The sequence below is a fragment of the Lissotriton helveticus genome, chromosome 1_1 (assembly GCF_964261635.1).
Source record: "Lissotriton helveticus chromosome 1_1, aLisHel1.1, whole genome shotgun sequence".
NCBI lineage: Eukaryota > Metazoa > Chordata > Amphibia > Caudata > Salamandridae > Lissotriton > Lissotriton helveticus.
Genome location: NC_136057.1, coordinates 1,719,004,669 through 1,719,022,676, shown reverse-complemented (window position 1 = coordinate 1,719,022,676; position 18,008 = coordinate 1,719,004,669). Strand labels below are relative to the sequence as shown.

At 45.1% G+C, this 18,008-nt stretch overlaps 1 protein-coding gene across 1 annotated transcript in view; it reads left to right on the top strand.

Moving 5' to 3' along the window:
- Positions 1–1,893: 1,893 nt before the first annotated feature.
- LOC144765089 (aquaporin-5-like) overlaps positions 1,894–18,008 on the top strand; it is a 125,147-nt gene continuing 109,032 nt past the window's right edge. Inside the window, exon 1 of the mRNA XM_078650312.1 lies at positions 1,894–2,300. Within this exon, the coding sequence (XP_078506438.1) occupies positions 1,938–2,300 (363 nt within the window). The 5' untranslated portion in view covers positions 1,894–1,937. The remainder of the gene's footprint in view (positions 2,301–18,008) is intronic.

Below are 18,008 nucleotides of genomic sequence, written 5' to 3'. Positions count from 1 at the left end.
CCGATGTGGCTTGTCGTTGTGAATGTTGCAGAGTGGTGTTGTTGCGGCTTTTTGTACGGCAACGCCTACTCGGCATCTCATTAGCGATAAATGCCGGGGTCATTTGTGGCGATGATTTTAGCGGCTGCTATCGCAGATAAACTGGTGTTATCGGCTGTTTACACCAGCTTGTGAATGGGGTGATACCTTTATCCCAACTTTGGCTTGGATAAAGTGCCGTTAACTCAGCAATAGCTCCTTGAGAATATGGCCCTAAGTTTGATGTTCGACGCCTGTGGCTGTAAAGACACATGGGAACAAAGGCCGCATTTTAGACGAGTTTTTCTCGATCATTCAATGAGGTGCCAGCTGTTAACTCGTGGAAACCAATCAGGCTTCAATGTCGACTCGCCCTTTCCTGGGATTAAATGTCAATAATTGCAGCTGGCTTGCAAAAGCCAGAACAGAACAGGGAGTGGAATGAACACATTAAAATATGGACCAAATTAAGAACAAGCAAGATAAAATGAGCACAGATGTCGAGGCACTCAGCACGCACGTAGGACAAAGAACATACTACTAGGGATTAGAAATAAAGCAACGTTGGTTACTGTATTTTGTCGTTTTTGCACAGGTTATTTTTAGCCCACGTAAAGTCAAGACTCGGAACTCGATATAGAATTGAGAGGAAGCAAAAAACACTCCAGTTGGTGGAAAAAATGTTAAAGTATCACTAAGAATTTTCCCTGCCGCTGGAAAACGCTGGCTGCCGCTGGAAAACGCTGGAACACTGGAAAACGCTGCGCTCGAATAACCACCACTGTATAAATAATATGTTGAAGATAAAACCACCAAGGAATTACTCACCTGTGGCGAAACCTCCAATGCATGATCTAACTTTTTCCTCACAAACCAAAGAATTTTTAATTACCACCAAATTCTAAATAAGCCTCCGTGAATTCACTGTTTTCTATCTCACAATTGCCACACAGAGATTTTCATCAGTGACACTGAGGTATAGAGCAGGGGGAAGATCTGTTTTTCACATGAGCTCTCTCCACAGCCAGGAGCTCAGCCTTCTGAAAGTGACAGGGAAAGATGTCTTGATGGAGAAGATGAAGGACAGGTGAGATATTTTGTTACTTAGAAATGCGCAACTGATTATGCCGATATTCCATACCCTTGTAAAGAAATCACATGAGGTAGAGCGTGAGAAAATATATAAGAGAGTTCCCAGAGTGGGATAGAAAGAAAGAGAGACACAGCAACTGGGAAAGAGCTACTTAGATTCATACAAGAAAGTTGAACTTCTGGCTGTGGGACCGACCAATTAGGGAGAAGAAAATCTTGCATATACAGCAAGATTGCACATGGACCATTTAAAATAAATGTCTCAAACCCCAACTTTATTCACAAGCTCTCTACTGATGTTAATATCATGTCCAAACTTCAGACACAATTGGACGTCTATGGTGATGCAACCTGACCCACACCCAGTGGCCTCCAAGTTTGCCATTGAACTGAAACAAAGGAGGGGGGGCAAAGTTTCCAACATCTCGGTAGGCGAAGTAGCCGCTACTCAGCAACAGCAGAGTTATTGCGCTGTTCTTATTACACTGACAACACTTAAGACAGGAGAAAGGGCATAAGGTTATGCCTTGGATCATGTCAGTGTGACTGCTATTTGATGTGTTATATAAAACCAGCTACTATGCACCATGTGACTCTGCTCAAAATTACTTCTAAGTGAGCTGTGAGTTGTTCTCGGCTGAATTGTTTTCTGGCTGGTATATTAAAGGGGTGGAGTGTTTAAGTGTCTCAGATCCACCCCTGGTTGAACTTGTCACCTGCTCACCTGGTGTATATATATATTCCTACACTTTTGTGGTGCAGATTGAAGGAGACGAGATCACGGTTACAGAACTTTCTTGGCGGCTCATTTTTTGCCCAGCGGATCAATGAGGCAGGAACTTTGCACGTGGACTTTTGTCCGGGCTGTATTAGCTGAATTTATTGCCACTCTGCTATTTGTTTTTTTTGGGCTGGGTTCTGCCCTAAAATGGCCTTCGGCTCTTCCAACTGTCCTACAAATTTCAATAGCTTTTGGCTTGGCAATCGGCACCATGGTCCAGGCTGTAGGTCACGTTAGCGGTGCCCACCTGAATCCAGCTGTGACAATTGCTTTCCTGGTGGGGTCTCAGATCTCCTTCCTGCGGGCGTTTTTCTACGTTGTCGCCCAAATTCTTGGAGGGTTGTCCGGAGCAGGGATCCTCTATGGAATAGCTCCTGCAAACATCAGAGGAAATCTAGCAATCAACGCAGTAAGTAACCACGATGTCCCCTATGAATGATGGAAAACATAGCACTGCATGTTTTGTGGGAGACAAGAGGGGGGGGGCTGTTTGGAGACAGTGGAAACCTTAGAAATGGATAGAGATTCTTCCCTCCATCTCTCCTTATACTCACCTCAAACCTAATCCTACTACTATGATCTCCCAATAAACACGTTCTAGGCTCTTCCTTCTTTAAATCCCCCCATTCCACCTATTATCCTTTTCAATCCAACTAACAGAGTCATATGACCAACACTCAAATTAACTCAAATGTCACAATATTTATTCACCACTAATCCTGTTTGGGTTCCAGAGTAGCGTGCTACTTACCGAAAAACACTTCAATGCCTCATCAGAGCTAGTAAGCGCTACATAAATACAATTACATTACACTTTGGAATAAAGAGAGGTACAAATGTCATATATTAACATACACCTCATCACCTTGCCTGGATTCACATAAAGTAGCAGGACTTGTAGAAGCACTTCTGAGGAGACACGTTTCCTGATCTCTAAGAAGCAAACTGTTTTCCATGTTGTGAGCAAGTTGTACAGAAAAATTAAACTCGATGTTATTCAAGGGGGTTCAGCCTTACCCTGAGGCTTCTGAAAAACTTGAAGGAGTTCTGGGCTGGAACCAAGATTCCACATGCCTGGCGACGTGGAAGAAACATTTTGTTCATAAGAAGAAATTAAATGTGTGGATGGAGGAGGGGAGGGCAATGCAGAAAGAGAGGACTGCAAAACAATCCGCTTCCAATCTACGTTCCCTTACTGCAATCCTCTGGCAATCAAAACCCATCAGAGCCAGACTAGACCCAAAAGCAGCCCCGGCAAAAAAGCTCAAACCAGCTTCACTCTCTTCATCTTCTTGCGCTATCTCACTCTTTCCAACCATCCATTCTCTCATTCCTCTCCTGTATCTCTTTTCTGTCTCTGATCGTTGTTAATCTACTGTGCTCTTTCCTTCCTTTCTTTCTCTCTCTCTTGAAAGACTCCCCTGCCTGCTGCAATTATGCTCGGGAGCTGGGGTAAGTGACAGAGGCACCAGGAGTGACCCTGAGCTCCCAAAACTGGCCTCCAAGGGCTCCTGCCTACCAGGGAAATGCCCATTGGAAAAAAGGCTTGTCCAAACCTGAAACCAGTCTTTACTTCCCGTGTGGAAAACACAGGTTTACTTCACTTTGCTAAACTTTCTCAACAATCTCAACAAACAGTGTCAAGATAATTCTTTATTAAATGAACACTGCCTTTTAAAACATTTCAGCTGACAAGAAAACTGTGAAACTGAATTATGTGTTGGCATGGCAAAGCATTCAGAAGGGAAATTCACCCAACGCGCTTTGCTAAGATTGCTGCTGTAACGGAGCTATTCTGCCTGAAAAGATGACATTTTGCTAACTGCATAAATGCAGGAATCAGACAGTGGTACATCATCGTGAAAGTCGTAAATATCTGATGGCGAAACAAAGGGGCTTATTTATGAGCCCTTGCGTCACTTTTGCGATGCCGGTGCATCACTTTTTGTGATGCACCAGCAACGTAAAAAAAAATGTGCTTTGTTGCGTCATATTTACAAAGTGGTGCATCTAGGTATATTTGTCATTTTGTAAAACCCTGCGCCACATTATACCTGTGCCAGGTATAATATATTCAGGGTGGGTGTTCCGACGCAAGTAAGCCTTGTAGAAGTGACGCAGTGAAATCTATGAGATTTCACTGCGTCACTTCTAGGACGCAAATGCGTCTATATCTTACGCCTGCTTCACAGCAGGCGTAAGACTGACGCAGGCACATCTGAAATGGGACTTGCCCATGTTAAATGACCCATTGCTGAAGTTGCTTCACTTTTGTGACACACTCCAGCAATGCGTAATTTTTTGCGCCTACAGATATGTCAGAAATACAGACGTATCTGTGACTCCTTGCGACATGATGCGTCATTTGTAAATATGACGCATCAATGGTGTCGCAAGGAGGGCGCAATGAAAAGTGATGCATCGCTGTTTTCACGCAGCGATGTATCACTTTTCATAAATTAGGCCCACAGTATCTGTGTCAGCTTCTTCAGGATTGCCGGGGCAGCCTGGGCTCAGATCATGACAATGAGAGCCTTTCAATACTGGTGTACTGGGGCCTAATCTTACTAATGACCTAAAACTGAGCACCAGTTGCACCTCTTTAGCCCTTGACACCATTGGCAGCGGAGTTGAGCTGGTCAAGATTTACTCAGGGAAGTGGTTTGTGGTTCGAGAGTTAGAAGTTAACAAACCATCGAATAGCAATCAATAAATCAATGTCCAGCTCGTGACCTGATATAGAAAGGATAAAAGTACTGTGCCTCTACACACAGAACAATGCTGTACATGTTAATCAGAGGGCATTTCAAGCCGTACCCCAGTATTTCAAATACTAATGATGGTGAGTGTTGGGGAACAGTCTAGGCCTCAGGTTGCATCGGTGATGGTAATGCTTCACTGAATGTCTACACTGATGACAGCGGACACCTTCCTCCTTGGCAAAGCACCTTCTCCGGCAGTCAGGATCAAGGGTTGAGACCGGAGAATGTGGTAACAATGCTTTCAGCACCTCACGCATTTAAGCAATAGGGTTCTTCAGCAGGAAACCCTTAACGAATGCAGTTGGTTTCCTGAGTACCTCACATTAACCCTCACTGTGGCTTTGGCACATGCTGATGGGACCCCGATGGCTCCCAGACCTCTCCCTCTGGTTTGAGGGATAGAGGCCGTAATTGAACAGCAGCGGCAGTTTTAGTTTGTGACAGCCTTAGCTCCTTTGCTAACCGCCACTTCTAGGTGAATCTCCCATGACCCTCTTAAGAAGTTGACCAGGACCTTACATCAAAGCGGGCCCCTAGACAGATTTTCATGGAGGCTGCAGAACTCCCCGGATTCAGGTTCCAAACTTGACAAATTGGAGATGCTGGTCAAACTCTCACCATGAAGGTACACAAAGAGCTATAAGTTGTACCTGGTGAGGGATTCTGGGTTCTGGTCGAGACATCTTGGCACAATGAATGGAAGTTTCTCTCCATATTTATACTAGGTTGTAGACAGAGGTTGTGTATTTTAAAAGTCCAGATCTGGGACCAGAATTGGGCTTTTCCTGTCTTCTGCTTACTCCTCCAGACTGTCCATGTATAGTCTTTTTTCTTCCGATGTCAACAGAAAGGTGTGGTGGAGTTTAGGGTGCCTGTCAGAGAAAATGCAAAACAAGAGCAGAAAAGAGTTTTGGCTGTCACACTCAACTACCTGCTATCCTGTGGGGTAAGCCCTTTTTGGAATCGATGGGGCAGGAAAGGGGCATGGGGACTTTCCCTATAAATTCAAAATAACCACTGACTCTCTCCTACACACCCTAGAGTCTGCTCATTACAAATAACCTTAGTTATGCCCAACAGGAGCCCTGCAGCTCACACTGCTGTGTGGGACTCTTCCCAATGGGAATCTTAGATAACAATTGGATTCTGTAGGTCAAGATGGATTTATGTGTAGCCACAGCTACATGCATCAGACACACTCCATGCATTACTTGTACGCATAGCAGTTACATATACACATATATCATCCATGTCTAACATGGTTGGAGTGAAGAACCTGGCTGCAGACTGGCAGACCAATGTACACATACAGGAGAGTCAGTCAGTCAATCAATCAGTCAAATACTTTTATTCGATTAGTAAAAATCACAAAAAGACACAAGATATAGATCAGCACAAACAATACAATACAACATTTCTGATAATAAAAAATATAAGAAATATAGATAACATGTCAGATTATAAAATGAACATATTTCAGAAATTTAGTAATACATTTAAAAACATTTTTTTTCCATAAAACATTTAAGTGACTAATTTATAAGAAGGCACCAGCATAACTAGGATGATGCAGTTATAATATGTTGGTGCCGTATTTTAGGGCGCTTCTTGTTTATACGAACAGCTGCCACTAAGAAACTTGCTACATGAAAAGTTACACGTGCACTAGACAAAAGTTGTAAAAACACGAGGGCAGGCCTGACCTGTAAGAAGCCCGCCTCCCGCAAGATTGGTAACAGATATTTTTTTCTAATTTGTGCATAGTGTTCGCAAAACATGATGAAATGTAATGTGTCTTGTGTAGAGAAATGGTCACAATCACAAGGGTTTGCGTTAACAGGTGTATCCCACGTTGCAAAAGAACCAAGCAGCAAGTGTATCAGGTTTAAGCAAAATCTAGTTAAAAGAAAACGATAAAATGGTCTAGTTACAAAAGCTAGGTAGGGTTCAAGGGCTGGGCCAGTAGTAAGTACATAATTCCTTCTAACAAGCGGTTTTCTCATCTCTATCTCCTCCCGCTCTGCCGCGAACAGGCTTAATAGTGTGGATTTTCTCACCATAACATCCTCTTTTTTTATGCGATCAGGAAAGTAAAAAAGCTCAATACGCCTCACATTTGAGAGCATCGATTTAACATAAACCAACCATGGGATACTATGAGCACTGTCCAGGGCTAGACAGTCTTTAAGGATCAGATGGTTTAAGGAAATTTCCTGGTTAAGCCAGGTTTTTAACCAGCAGATAACAGGGGCGGATTTAATTTGATCTGTGACAAACCCAATACCTAACTCTGAGTGTGTGGTAAAGTATGTATGTATTTATTTACTTGTTAAGCGCAACTGCCACCCAGAGGGTATCCTGGCGCTGAGACTGCGTCCGTGTGTACAACCGATCTGTCCTTACATTTTCCTTGGGAACAAAAACGTTTTCAGGTCCTTTTTAAAGGAGGGGAGATCCTGTCTGCTCCTCAGTGTCAACGGGAGTGAGTTCCAAAGTGTAGCGGCCGTGAAGCCGAACGCCCGACCGCCCATCCTCGCTCTATTTATCCTTGGGACCGTCACTAAGAACGCAGAGGAAGATCTTAATGATCTAGTGGCACAGTACCAAGAGAAAAGTTTTTGGATCGGCATTGGCCCCTGTCCATGCAGGGCCTTAAAAACAAGACAAGCTGCCTTGAACAATATTCTCTGCTGGACAGGTAGCCAGTGAAGATCAGCCAGTGCTCCGGTGGAAGAGGCCGATCGAGGACGCGCTAGGGCCAGTTTAGCCGCCATATTTTGTATCCTCTGTAGTTTTAAGATTAGAAGTTTAGGGGCCCCCAGAAGTAGTGCATTGCAGTAGTCTAACCGGCTAAGGATAGAACTGCGCACTACTTCCGTTCTAGCATTTTCAGGGAGAAGAGGTAAAATCTTGCGTAAGGCCCGAAGTAGGCCCATACAAGTCGCTACGGTTCTGTTTACTGACGCATCAAGCTGCAGGTTGGATTCAAACAAAACTCCCAGATTCCGGACCGACTTTGCTGCCTCTACCGTGCCAGGAATAGATGCAGGCCAAAAATCGTCCGGGAGCGGGCGCGGTGTACGATCCAAAGAGCAGTGGACCACTTCCGTTTTTAAGCTGTTAAATTGTAGCGAGTTCGCACCCAGCCACTCGGCTGTAGCCGACATACAGCGATGAAAAGTGTCCATTGATACTGCCATGGCGCCCTCGAATGAAAAAATCAACTGGGTGTCATCGGCATAGTTGATGACCGATATGCCGAATGACTTTATCAAGGCGACCAGAGGTTGGAGGTACAAGCTGGGAGTAGACTGGAGAACAGAAAGCAGAGATCTTAAAAATTTGTTTTCCACCTTCTGAATATTATCAGGTTTTATGTATCTCCATATTGATGATCCATAGGTGGCTATGGCCAAGCATTTGGCTTTGTAGACTTTAAGAATAGCTTCCATTGGTCGTGCCCCCATTCTTTTGACAAAACTCAACAGAGCGGCAGCTGATCTTGCTACTGCATTGGTTTTTGACTCATGTTGGGCGCCCCAGGTTCCTCTATCATCAAAAATCACCCCCAGGTAGGTGAAGGATGAGACCCTCTTAACTTCTTTCCCTGTGCAGGAGAATGTTATTGATTTCTTTTTACTGCCAGATGACCCAACAATCATGACCTGGGATTTTTGAGTGTTAATTTTCAGGTCTAAGGAGGTCATAAAATCACCAAAAGAGGCCAGTAATCTGTTAAGAGCCACACCTGTGCGAGCCAAGAGAACCGCGTCATCCGCGTACAGGAGGACCGGAATATTGGTCTCCCCTGCACGTGGAACGTCCGCAGCCGAGGTGGCCAAAGCTGGCTCAAGTTCATTTATGTATAATGTGAAGAGGAGGGGGGCAAGGATGCACCCTTGTCGCACCCCCCTCTCTGATTTAAAATGACTAGTGCACCTCCCCTCCCGGGTGACTCTGACGGAGGCCTGTAAGCCGCGATGGAGGTCAGCTAAAAGCCAACCAGCGGAGGATCAATACCCATGTCCAGAAGGACCCCCACAGCCTCGACCTGTTGACCAGATCGAATGCTGAGGAGAGGTCCATAAAGGCCATGTACAGGGCCCCCTCTTTCGCTATAGTATATTTGCTAATGATCAATTGGAGATTTAAACATTGATCCAATGCGCTCCTTTTGGCCCTGAAGCCATACTGGGCATTCAACATGGTTCCTCTGCCTTCTAGCCATGTTGTCATTCTACCTAAAATGACTCTGGCCAAGATTTTTACGGCAGAGTCTATTAGGGAAATAGGCCTATAACAGGCAGGATCACCCCTTTGGCCCTTCTTGAAGATTGGAATGATAATGGACCTAGCCCAGGATTCAGGAAAAATGTTTTCTCTCGAGGCGTTAAAAACATTGGTCAAAATCTTGGCCCAGAATTTTGGTGCAGACTTATACAAGTCCGCAGGGACCCCATCAGGGCCAGGGGCCTTGTTCTTGAGTGTCTCATTTATAGCTTTTTCCACATCTTCCTCCCTAAAGGCCAAAATTGGCTCTAAAGGAAGGGAGGGAAAAAGCTCTTGTGTAAGACCAGGGGTTGACTGACTATAGATGCTTCCAAAGTGAGCAAGCCACTGCTCGTCTGGAATAACGCATTCCACACCTTGATTCTCCAACCCTGAGAAATAGGGCTGATTGATAATCTCCCAAAATTTGGAACTATCCCGCAACACTTCTTCTGATTGCAGGTCGTTCCAAGCTTCTTCCTTAATCTTATTTTTCCGGGCCTGGATGGCGTCTTTGTATTTCTTCCTAAGGAACGCTATGTGTGTTCTGTTTCTGGGTGTTTCCTTCAGTCCCTTTAAGAGGGCGGAGTGTGCCTTAGAGCACCTTGTATCAAACCACCGTTTGCCTCTGAGCCCACCTGGTTTTGCTTCGATCGTTAGATCAGCGTTCACTTGTTGACAAATTATATTAAATGCCTTAACTACCCTGGTATTGAGGCCGGCAGGATCTATACAGATGCCAACCTCCTCTTCAACCTTTGCCAAAACATCCTTTAAAAAAAAAACAGGTGTCACTTTGGACCATTTCAACCTCCTACCCTGGTCTTTTGTATTCAGGTCCATGGTGCATTGCGCATCGGTGTCTTTAAAATCCAATAACCCCCCAAGAGCGACCTCTATTATCACGGGGTTATGGTCACTAAAAATAGAGTCTATAACTTAGGATCGAGGACAAAACAAAACATGATAAAAAGATGTAATCTATAACTGATCCTGTGTCTTTCCCTTTAAACGTTAAGGATCTAGTGCCCTCTGGACAACAACTTGATTCATAGAGGTTAAAGGAGGCCAGAAGGTTCTCCAAGGCTTCCCCTGGTTTGGTGTGTTCAAAATGCGTGGGGAGCGAATAAAGTGGCCCTCCGTCATCTTCCATGATGCAATCCAAACAGCAGGGATGTATGTTGAAGTCACCCATGAGGATGACCTCAAAACTATTGTGTTTGATTCTATATTTATCTAAAAATTCCCCAAGGGATTCTAAATGTTGAATTGAACTGACATTATCGGGTGAATTATAAAAATTAATAAATAAAATAGTGGGTGAGTTCATAACCAGCAGTTCAACTACTAGACACTGGGGGGAGCCTGACTCTAGCTGTTTAGCTATCCCTTTCAAATTCAGTGAGAGTAATAGTGATAGTCCACCCTTTGCCCTCCCTGCCACACTTGGTTTAGCGGGGATGCTAAAGTGGACATACCCATCTAGGGAGAGGCTATTAGCTGTGTCCCAAGTTTCTTGGAAGGCAATTATATCAAAGGATAAGACAAAGTCCACCCAATTTTCATTGTGAATTTTTGTCCTAGAGCCGGCAATATTCCAGTTAAGAATTCTACAGATGTTTCTATTAGTTAAAATAGGAGGAGACATGTGAATGATGTCACAAGAATTGTGTAGTCAATCTGAATTCTGTAATTGTAGCAAAGGTGAGAAGCGATTTGACAATGGCAAATCCCCATTATGTATGTCTTCAAAGATCTGCGGGAGTGCCGGGAGTGAAGAAGGATGTAGAGGTGGGGGAGCAGAAACACCTCTCGGTGAGCCTAGCAAAATCACACGGACCTAAGGTGGGAATATCCCTCTTTGCTGTTAACCTCTGGGGGCGGAAACCTGGCTTCTGGCTCCCCCTAGGTGGGTAGAAGTAGCCTAGGGGTAATGGTCTAATTCCAGTATTTGAGATGGCAGACCCATCCCAGAACAGTCTTTCAGCAGCATCTCTCCCACAAAAGTTTACAACAATACAGTCCCCAGTGATATTCTTCGTTCCGTGTCCTACCCACCCCACCCTTCTAACCATTATGATGGAGGGGGATATATCACTCCCCCCGCTTGAGTAATGTCTACACCATTCCCTAGATTTGCCCAGGAGGTCCTCAGTAGACTCTCTCTCATTATTTTTTAAAGGGGGCACCCCTGTTAGAACTGCCACAAAAGGCGCAGCATCTGGTGGGAGGTGCAACCTGGGATTACTGGGCTTGGGTATAGTGTGGGTGGTGTTAGGACATGCAGCTTGCTTCTCATGAATGTTCATTTTAGCTGGAATAGCTCTTGATTGTGTTGTAGGGTTTCCGGTGCCGGTTCTACGTACATGTAAGGATGGAATTGAGGTTGGAGATATATGTTTGTGAGACACAGCTGGGCAAATGCTCCCTAGAAGGTCATTTACCCCTGAACTAACCATGGGCTCTGTATCTGGGTGCTCAACAGTCTTATGTTCAGTTACCAAGTGGCGTTCTAGGCTGCGATATTCATTTATAAAGGAGTCAATTTTCTCACACCTCTTTAGTAGACCCGCTACGCATGTGTTCAAACAATCGACTATGTCTTTACCGATGCCCACCAGCAGGGGCTCTAAACGTGCATTGATCAGTTCTTCCATTTTGTCCCCCAGAATTGTACAAGAGTCATAGTCATGCTCCTGATTATGGGGCACATGATTAACTTTCCCAGCACGTTTTTTAGAATTGGGCTTAACCAAGGTAGAAGGCACATTGGGGCCTTGACTCTCTAAGAATGGTTGTAGAGTAGTTTGAGGCACGGATTCCTGACTAGTTGGCAGCTCATCGGGTGTGCACTCAATCAAGGCCTCTGTAGATGCAGGTGCAGGTAGCGGGTCTGAGGTAGACGGTTCGTTAACCCTTCCCAGTTCTAACTCCTTTTTGGCGTTAGCAATTTTTGGATTAATAGCGCCAACAGCTGAAGTTAAATAAGAGATGATGGTATCTGCCTTGCGTGGAACTTTAGCATCTTTAACCCCTTGTCCCTCATTTCCCAGATGTTTACGCTTACCCATAGTAGTAGCTTAGGGGGGTGGCCCAGCCCGGCCTCCTCTGGCCCCTGATGGCCACAGTTGGCCCGCCCTCTGCCCGGGCTCAGCCCACGCGCCTCCCACGACGCAGAAGGAAGGGCTGTCTGAAATACTCCCCCGGGCGGAAGCCCCAGCGGTCAGGCGGCGTCCCCGCGAAGCAGAGGACGCTGGGAATTGTAGTTTGGAGTTTGCCCGGCCCCTCTCGGCGGCCGCGGATGGTCAGCGGCGGCGGGGGCAGGCTGTGCAGGCTGAAGAGGTTGTGGTGCGGCAAACAGCATATGGTGACCCCAGAGCCGGTAAGAATCGCTCCCCGCTCCACCGAAGGAAGGGCTGTCTGAAATACTCCCCCGGGCGGAAGCCCCAGCGGTCAGGCGGCGTCCCTGTGAAGCAGAGGACGCTGGGAATTGTAGTTTGGAGTTTGCCCGGCCCCTCTCGGCGGCCGCGGATGGTCAGCGGCGGCGGGGGCAGGCTGTGGAGGCTGAAGAGGTTGTGGTGCGGCAAACAGCATATGGTGACCCCAGAGCCGGTAAGAATCACTCCCCGCTCCACCGAAGGAAGGGCTGTCTGAAATACTCCCCCGGGCGGAAGCCCCAGCGGTCAGGCGGCGTCCCCGTGAAGCAGAGGACGCTGGGAATTGTAGTTTGGAGTTTGACCGGCCCTTCTCGGTGGCCGCGGATGGTCAGCGGCGGCGGGGGCAGGCTGTGGAGGCTGAAGAGGTTGTGGTGCGGCAAACAGCATATGGTGACCCCAGAGCCGGTAAGAATCACTCCCCGCTCCACCGAAGGAAGGGCTGTCTGAAATGCTCCCCCAGGCGGAAGCCCCAGCAGTCAGGCGGCGTCCCCGCGAAGCAGAGGATGCTGGGAATTGTAGTTTGAAGTTTGCCCGGCCCCTCTCGGCGGCCGCGGATGGTCAGCGGCGGCGGGGGCAGGCTGTGCAGGCTGAAGAGGTTGTGGTGCGGCAAACAGCATATGGTGACCCCAGAGCCGGTAAGAATCACTCCCCCCCAGGAGAGTCTTGTAGGTGACTTTGCCTGGCTTTTGCTGTCACCACTGACAGTCCTCAGCAGCTCACATTGTGCACTTCTAGGCCATAGAGCTCACGTTGGTTTATATCCTTTGCCAAAAGAAACCCCCAACACAGACATGATTGCAGTGTATGCTCATGTGAATCATCAAAAACCTACAGAACTTGCTATGGTGAACCTATTACCAGGAGTACCTATTTTGGATCCTACATCAGGGATGTTGGTATTTTAGGTGGAGTGCAGTGTTCATAATAAAACAGACCAATAATTCTTCAGCACCTCTCTTACTCACTTGATCAAAAATATATATTAATGTTGAGTCTAAGGCATTTGACACAGTCCAACACTATATGTGTCAATCCAGAATTTAAAATAAGGAAATACCATTCCAGGGAAATATTTTTAGCTTATGTGCCATTTAAAATACCATCAATGTATATTTGAAATAGAGTTCTTCTAAACATGTTACTCTTCTTAAAGCGGAATCAAAAGCAAACATTCAGCTGTCTAAATGTGTATTGCATATGTTCATAAAATAATATAAATAAAAAAAGGTCCATAAATCGATATAGAAATTAGATCTGAGAATGGCCTACCAGCCATGACACTGAAGTGGACTACTTTTTAGGCAGATGTAAACAAGAAAAATACTGTCACTCAAAATGAAGCGTCAATGGCTGAAATGGGCTCGGCTAACCCACTGTCACAAGATGCATGCTGTGGTTAGCAGAATGCAAATTAGACTTGACCAGACCAATAGATGAAGGAGGTTGGTGGAAAGTCCCTATTTGTATAAATCCATGCATGTAATTTTATTATGAATGATGTGGAAAACATGAGGCTAATAAATGAAGCTAAAGCTGACTCTAGGCAAGGCCTAAAAACTAAGAAAGAAACCATGAGAAGTTCAAAAACTGAGAAGAAAGGCATTAACGTAAAAAAATCACTACTATTCTACCATAAATTCTCAAAATGTACTGATTAGAAGCCTAGTTTCAGATTGAGTCGTTAACAAACTAGCTTCCACAACAAGCAGGAAACTCATATAAGAAAACACCATTACAGAAGAAAAAAAAAACTCAGAATGTCGATTGGTAAAGCGTCACCCTAGAACACCTAAAATGGAGCACTATTTTTTTACATGTGCATCAATCCTGTTTGAGCTCATCAGAGGAGTGCAGCATGTGCAGATATAAGCTGGACACCAAGTACAGGCAAAACAACATTCCGTAGGCAAAGAGGCTCCGTTTATTATTAAGAATAAAGACAAAACCGGTGGGATGTGTTCAGTTTAGGTGCGGAATGTTTGCAATAAAATGCGCGTGCAATCCTCCAGATACAGTCTAAATAGCCCATTCAAATGCCTATCTTCTGCTATAAAATTCACAATGATTACATAACAAGGGCAAGGTGGCATGTGTTCTAGGTGCAAGCCCCGCTGGTGGATTTCTTTTTAACACCCCTCACAGCCATGTTGTATTCCAACACATTCTTGCTCATAGTATGTCGACTTGCGTATTGATGAAATAGGAGCCTGATTTAATGCAACGACAACAGAGTCCCCTCCCCGCTAACATGATGGTCCACCTGTAGTCAGATGAACCAAAGGTTTTACTTCAATAGAGACTACTTTTGTGTCCCCGCCATGGTCAAATCCCTCCAACGGCATGACAGAGTAAGGGCCATCGGTTGTTTGGCTGTATATCCGCCCACCTAATATAGGTGGACGTACATACAGCCGGTTTTCAGTGCCTGTCACTTCCAGGAAAAATCTGACATGAAGGGGCACTGAAAGGTGCTCAATGTCCCCTCACCATGGGAGGGAGGCATTGTTTTATTTTATTTTCAATAAGAAAATACCGCTTTGGAACTTCCCTTTAGAATATAAGAAAAACAGTTTGCCAAATGGCTTTATCATTTAGACAGAGCCGTCCGTCAAACATACGATGCATTGACAAGAACTCCTGTGACAACAGGCCCTGGGAATGCTAGAAATGTATGCTTGGACTGGGGAATTTTTTTTATTTGGCAGGCAGTACATCATTCAGGACGATGAACTGACTTTCTGGAATTAATTTGTTTGGTGCAAATGTGGTGGGGTTTGCAGTACAAATATAGTGGGTAAAAAGGTTTTGGCACACAAACACTGTGTCATAAATGTGGTATACTTAACATTCATTTAATTTATCCATAGATGGTATATGACCCCGGGGACGATTAATACATATAAATTAAATGTGCTGGCTGCATGCCCCATGTAGATTATTCGATGTGACAATGGCATTAGCTAAAAAGCAGCTGACATTGAGCTGGAAATTAACAAGGGGCCCTTGGGTTTCACAATGGAAGTATGACCTGGTAAAATAAGCCAACTATAAAAGCTTGGTATTGCACCCTAATGCAAAACAGAGCAAGGCGACCTCCAACGAGGCAAAAGCATAAGAAGCAATTCTAAATGCTTTCAGAGACAAGGAGGGGCTCGGATTGGACATGCCCCTTAAGTGTCCTAAGCAACTCACCCCTTTCCTCTCCACGCTAGTTACCTGATACTGATTCCCATGTTCTAGCTGCTAATTGTAAAGGATGCAACCTATGCACCTCTCAAATATGGATGCTGGAATAACAGTAAATCCACAAAACAGGGATTGACTCGAAAGAAGTAATCTCAGCATAGTAACTTTTTTCTTGTTGGTTGTTGGTGTTCGGTTTGTTTGCTGTTTAGTTCACGATTTGCAGCCTACTACTTATGTGTAGAAAAGCCACATGCATAACTTATAGATATTTTTTGGGGGGGAAACCAATTGGCTAAGTGCTGATAAATGATATGACATTCAGGTCCATTTGAACACTAAATATATGACCCTACGTATTGATGAAGATGTCTATAACTGCTTTGATGTATTTGAATACCCTGGCAAAAAGTAATGAGATGTGCATGTCAGTTGGTACAAAACTCAAAAAGTATAAAAAATATTTAGAATTTATTTATCAATGAATGTTGGTTGGTAAAGCGCAACTACTCACACCTGAGGGTCTCAAGGCGCTGGGGAAAGGGGGGAAAACTCCGTTGAGTGCTGGGGTCATCCGAAGAGCTAGGCCTTGAGGTCCTCCCTGAACTGGAGCAGTGTGGGGGCTTGCCGGAGGTGGAATTTGTTCCGGGCCATGGCTGCAAAGTCATCAAAATAGTCATACTTTTAAAGATATTTTTGAATAAATCATGATTTTAATAAACACATGCTTTTGCATATAAGAATGTGTTGCCCATTATTTTAAATAAAAAAGTGTAAGGTTAAGGGCTAAGGTATTTATTAGGAGTAGGGTAAAGGATAGGGTTAATATAATGCTGACGGATAATAGTCAAGGAACAGGGAAAGAGGTATATTACGTGTAGGGGTTGGGGTAGGGTGGTGGTTAGAGTAAATAAAAGGCCAAAAAGCTAAGGTTGACTGAGGTTAGGGTTATGGTAAGGCTTGAAAGATTAAAATTAGGGAAAAAGTTGAAATTATGGATAGGCTTTAGAGTAACGCTTATATGGGGTGAAGAGGCATAGGAGGTACAATTTTAAGTTGCAAATCTATTTCATCATATTCTACATTGACTTATAAGTAAAGCACAACGTTTTGTTTTGATAGTCAACTTGATTGGTTTTTGTAGAAACATAAATAATAATAATACAGCACTTTTGTTCAGTATCCAATGGCATTTCAGGTATGCCAGCAGTGGTCATTTACATACATGCATAGCGACTCAGGACTACATTATATAAACAAAGCATATCGAAAGGAAGAGACAGAATTAAAGACCCCATCAGCCCAGTTGGTTGATCCATTTGCCCCATATCTTTTGATGCTTGGCTGGGCATCCCCTGGCCTCAAACAAAGGTTTCTCCTGGGCGGCTCACCAGTCTACTCCCCTGCGTCATTTAGCTACTCTTGGGGGGTTTGATTGTGTCCATGCCGCAGCAATGTCACGTTTGGCCACCATGGGTGGGCATCCCCAATGATAATGTATCCCCCCGGAGACCTGTCTAGGCCGTCCATGACTCCCAGGATGAGGTGTAGAGGGTTATGGAATTCCTGGACGTGTGTGAGTTCGGTTTCTATTTTATCCCAGTACGTTGTAAGTCGGGGACATGGCCAGACGACCAGGTGCATGCAGGAGAAGTATGCAAGCCTGCCTAGTGAAGGTGTTCTGGGGTAAGATAGATGGTATGAAGGTAGTATAATTGAATTAGGCAGAGTCTGGCAGAAGTGGTGATGGTCTTGGGGGCCATAAGGGCATCTCGCTAGTCCTCCTCTTCCATAGGGTCTAGCCATTCCTCCCAACGGTGCCTGAGCGGGTCAAGGGTTGTAGGTCCGTTGTTAGTAAGAGCGCAATATATCCGTAATACTCCTCCCTTCTTCAGGTTCCCTATCATGACCTGTGCCTCTAGTGGACTGAATTCAGGGAGCATGGTGCCTGTTGATATGTGGGCACTGAGGTTGGGCTGCAGATGCAGGTATTTGTAAAATTGCAAAGTGTAAAGGGTGGGCTATATGTGTTCTTGCCCCTCCCCTCAGAAACCTAGTGGCCATGGTATCTATCTCTTTGAACCAGCTTCGTGGAAAATGGAAGGGGGTATTTTGTATAATGTATAGGAAACGGGGGAGGATCATCATCTTGAATAATGTCACCTTCCCAAGTGGGTTAAGCGGTAAGGGCTGTCAGTGCCGGAGGCCTTCTTTGGCCTTCTTGACAAGTGGGGTAGTGTTTAATGCCTATTCTAGTTCAGGGAGGAGAGAGACCCATATGCTCAGGTATTTAAACAACTGTCTTCTGATGGGAATGGTTGTCTGCCACTTGAAGCACTCCCTAGAGAGGTGGAGGGGCACAAGAGTCGATTTTGCCGGGTTGAGTTGGAAACCTGAAACATTCTCAAAGGCCTGCAGGGCTCGAAGATATCTAGGGCCAGAGCAGGCCGGATCTGCCAGAAAGAG